The 4675-nt window shown below is 37.9% G+C and overlaps 1 protein-coding gene across 1 annotated transcript in view; it reads right to left on the bottom strand.

Annotated features, from left to right (window-relative positions):
* The window catches only part of LOC108743426 (DNA-dependent protein kinase catalytic subunit-like), a 63503-nt gene that overhangs the window by 42227 nt on the left and 16601 nt on the right, over nucleotides 1–4675 (bottom strand). The window contains exons 5-7 of the mRNA XM_025980333.1: nucleotides 2026–2105; nucleotides 290–1961; nucleotides 31–233 (exon numbers count right to left, since the gene is read on the bottom strand). Coding sequence (XP_025836118.1) covers nucleotides 31–233; nucleotides 290–1961; nucleotides 2026–2105 — 1955 coding nt within the window. The remainder of the gene's footprint in view (nucleotides 1–30; nucleotides 234–289; nucleotides 1962–2025; nucleotides 2106–4675) is intronic.

Below are 4675 nucleotides of genomic sequence, written 5' to 3'. Positions count from 1 at the left end.
CTCTTTTTGGTAAGAAAACCGTTTACTCACCATCAGTCCATTCTTCACGATTTCAGCTTGTTCTCCTTCCTTCTGGGATGGATGCGAGTACCAATGCATCAGTTGAAGAACAAACGGTTCGAAAATTTGTCTTACAACTCCGTCCACGTCACAAGCCAATTGAAGTAAAGGAACAAATATCTTTTTTAACACGAGATTTATATCATTCAGATCTTCATCGCTTGCCGCTTTACCTAAAAGTTTGATACTAAACGTCGGAAAAACTCTTTTTATCACACACAATACTCACTGACTCCGAGTAAATTCAGAACTATTGCATGAAGCAGTTCACAAGCTGTGACCCTACTTTTTCTATTACTAGAATGAAGGGCAATATTCAGTACGTGAGGCACGAATTTCTCAAGACCTATATCGATATCGGCGTCTTCAAAAGGTAGCGTCACCTTTAGATGACAGTTTTTACCCCAAACCACAGGCTCAAGTGTGTTCTTAGAACTTACAAATTTGTAACAGATATTTGTATCAAGTTTTCCCAAGAAAACCATAATTTTGTACTGAAGTTCTAACAATTCTGATTCACTTTCAATAAACACTTTACGTTTCATTACAGCTCTTTCGGTTTTTCTCGTCTTAAACTTGGTAGAGTCTACAATTAAGTTCTTTTCATTCAACGAATGACTTTCAAGATATGAATCTAATTCAGGGACTATTTCTTCTAAGAACGGTTTAAAGTCGTTAATGGGGAGAAGTATGAACCATTCTTCCAATGTATCAATTGCTAAATGAGCTAGTTTCAAATAACTCCTTCCTACATTGAAAAGTGACGTGAAAGCTGGGACTGCTTGGGGTAAAATGTTCTTAACCATAGCTTCAGGAATGCTCATCAAGAGTTCGAGACATGATATCAAAAGGTCTTCCTTTAAATGGCTTACTTTTTGCAAAATGTCTTGGATGAAACTGTAAATCGATTCGTAAGTAGATCGTACATACTCGTACTTTTCGATTCGTGCTTTGGTGAAGTATCTCAAAGATGTGCTCAATTTTAAACAGGCTGTGAGCAATTTATAGAAGCCGCTACACAAAGGATAGTGCTGGGACTTTTTGATGACGTTATCAACGAATGCAGGGATCCATTTTCTGAACATTGCAGGATCCTGTTTCTTAACCAATATAAAAATGTCTCTGTAAAGGTCAGCAATGTTCACAAAGATGATAATGTCAGCAACTTTGACAGGTTCAAAAATAGTTTCCAGATCGGTCGCTGTCGTTATCATATCTTCATTTTTCTTTACTACAGTTCCTAGGTCGAGTTTATTGATTAGAACCAACAAATTTCGTATCAGCTCATCGAAAATTTCTCGTTTGAGGACTTTCGTCTCTTCTGCGTCTAAATATCGTTGTCTGAGGTTCAGTAAGCCGTTCCACAATTGCATATAAGACTTGTAAGTGATGATGTTTATATTGTCTTTAACTACTTCTGCATCAGCTTCGATTTCATGTGAACAAGTCCATAAAATACCTTGATATAGGACAACTTGTAGATAATTGCAAAGCATTTTTTTATTATTCACATTTAGATTGCATATTAAAGAAACAATTGCGTCAACTACTACAAAACGATGGTGAGAAGGAATTTTAGGGAACATCTGAATCATAAAAATCGACGACTTGTATATTACAGACATTTGTGAGTCGGTTAAGTCTTTAAGCAGACTGACCATGGAACCGATCGAAAATATGTAGTCGGGAAGAAACTCTAAGTTGATGGGAGTCTCGGGTGTTTCTTGGATAAAAAACTGTTCTTCCATCTTCTGTGACATGAGGGCCAGAATGCCGTCGAATTTTTCTCGTAAATGGATATAAATTGCTCTTGCAAAGTAGCCCACACCTCGTATACTTAAATGTACTACATAAGTCTCGTCCTGATTAGACAGTTTTTTAAGGCAAGGGTTTACAAGAAACTAGAAACATCAAAATTATATTTAGTCAAAGCACATTAAAAATTATTGATTATTATGTATATACCTTGGCAACTTCGCCACCATTATTAGATTCACATGCAACCTTTCCCATTTCATTGTAAAATTCTAAAAGAACGTTAAAACCAGCTTTCTTATTCTCTCCNAGGTCTCAACATTCTACGTTCATTTAAAAAAGAATGCGGAACAACTAGTTACACGGCTCGCGGGTGCGTGACTAAAGGGGACAGCATAAGAATACATAATCTTCATAATTCTTAGGTGAAAAAAGTTGAGTTCTTAGAAACAAACATGTCGAGAGTATCGAACATACACGGTCGTGGGTGCTATTAAATAAATACATGTACGAGGGGGCATTTTTAAGTTCGCGGAAAGGGGGATAAGAAGTGGAAATAAAAGTACGAATTTATTTCTCCTTTTCAATATTTTTATCTTCTACCCTTATACATTTGTCCGATCTTTCAATTAACTTACGTATACCTTCCATAAAAAAAGTTTTTTCTTTGTCTGAAAAATACACCGAAACTGCATCCTTCACTTCCTCGTCGCTTAAAAATTTCTTCCCACGATGACTTTTTTCAAAGTTTGGGAACAGGTAATAATCGCTGGGAGCTAGGTCAGGACTGTAGGGTGGGTGAGTCAAAATTTCGAAGCCCACCTTCTGCAGGGCAGCCATCGAAACACGCTTCTTGTGAACAGGCTCGTTGTCGTGCAGAAGGAGGAAACATTTGCTCAATTTTCCTCTTCTTTTTTTTTGGACTGCTTCCTTTAACCGCTACAGGATGGAAGCATAGTATTTTCCGGTTATGGAAACACCTTCAGACTTATAATCGATCAACAGGATCCTTCTGAGTCCCAAAAGACTGTCGCCATGAATTTTGCAGCCGACTGTGAAACCTTAAACTTCTTGGATGGTGGTGTGCCTTTTTTGTGCCACTGCATAGAGTGCTGTTTGGACTCAGGTTCATAATTATGAACCCATGTTTCGCCCCCAGTAACAATTCGAGTCAATACTGCATCTTTATCTTCACTACAGAGGTCCAAAGACGCGCGAGAACACTCCACACGCTGTTGTTTTTAAGGCGGAGTGGGCATTCTTGGCAGCCATCTTGCGCTAACTTTAGTCACACCAAGACGATCGTGAAGAATTTTAAAAATGGTTCTATCTGATACTCCTACCATTTCTTTTTCTTATGTCGGGTATCTACCAGTATTAATTTTTTGAATTTCTGAATGATTTTATCCGGGCAAGACTTCCCGTAAACGGATGACATCTCTTCCAGTATGGTTTGAACTGATTTTTCTTGCTTGGTAAGAAACTTTATAACAGCGCGGTCCTCGATTTTCTCCATATTTCACAATTTGTTCCCGATTGAATTGTTTCGTAGACAATAGTTCAAAAACTACTGACCTAATTACGATAAAACTTGGTATTTATTAGTTGCTTAATTCGTAATTACTGGAGTAAGTAATGATCTACCTACCCATTCCGCGAACATAAAAATCCACCCTCCCACTCAGTACACTCGTCTGCTACGCAACGCTAATGTGCTGTTTTTGGCCAAAAATTCACGCAAAAGCAAATATGTGAACAGAGGCTTTATCATGGTGCAAAAGCCAATTTTTCTTTTTCCACAAATCCGGGCGCTTCTGCCGGATTGCTTCGCGTAAGTTGCGCATAACTGGCGGGTAATATTCCTTATTGGCCGTTCTACCCTGTGGCAAGAACTCACCACACCCCTGCAATTCGCGAAGTCCAACAGCAATATTAATGCGATGCTGTTTTTGGTCGAAATTGAGCAATTTTGGTACAAATCTCGCGGCGACCCGTTTCATGTCCAAATCATTGGTAAAAATCGAATGGCAGAAGACAATTGATGTGTTTAGGTCCTCAGTAACTTCTCCAACGGTGATTCAACGATTGACCAATACTATTTTCTTCACTTCAATACTGTTTTCGTCTGTTGTTGACGTGCTCGGGCGTCCGGAACGCTCTTCGTCGTTCACATCTTTTCGGGCCTCTGATAACATTTTGTTCTACCGATAAACGTTGCCTCGGTCCAAGGTAGCTTCACCATATGCCACAATTAACATTCGGAATCCGTCCGCGCACTTAATTTAGTTTTTCACACAAAATTTGATACAAATTCTTTGATGCATTTTTTGAATGGGCAAAAATCGAAGACGAGTCAAAACACGTGCAAGTAAAACAGCTGTTAAAAATTAACTGAACGTTCAACATGGCCAAACTTGTCGGTATAAGTAACAGACGTGAGTACAAACATAACGCCACAAAAAAATCGAAAATCGAGTATACGTAACCCGCGGAAATTCGAAATTCGCGATACTTTTTGAACAGACTTCGTATGCTCTGCATATAAATCAAGCCGTATTTTTGTTATTTATTTTATACAAAATTTAGGACTGTTTTTTTTTTAAATACTGCTATCATATACAATCTAAAGAAGTTTCACTTCTTACGCGTGTACACTAATACACGCTCACCCCTTGTTTTTAAAAAGTATAACTTTTAATGTTTAGATTTAATAAATAAAAAGTTTATGAAATTTTGCAAACATTACAAATATAGAAAATACCACAAATGCCGCGGTAAACGCCATCTGTAGTACGATGCTACATTTTAGGATTACGTATGCTCCAACAAGGTCCATTTAAATATATGGATATCTACTTGC

The sequence above is a fragment of the Agrilus planipennis genome, unplaced genomic scaffold, assembly GCF_000699045.2.
Source record: "Agrilus planipennis isolate EAB-ADULT unplaced genomic scaffold, Apla_2.0 scaffold210, whole genome shotgun sequence".
Lineage (NCBI taxonomy): Eukaryota > Metazoa > Arthropoda > Insecta > Coleoptera > Buprestidae > Agrilus > Agrilus planipennis.
The sequence above is the reverse complement of the archived record's forward strand: the minus strand, read 5'-3'. Positions and strand labels throughout refer to the sequence as shown.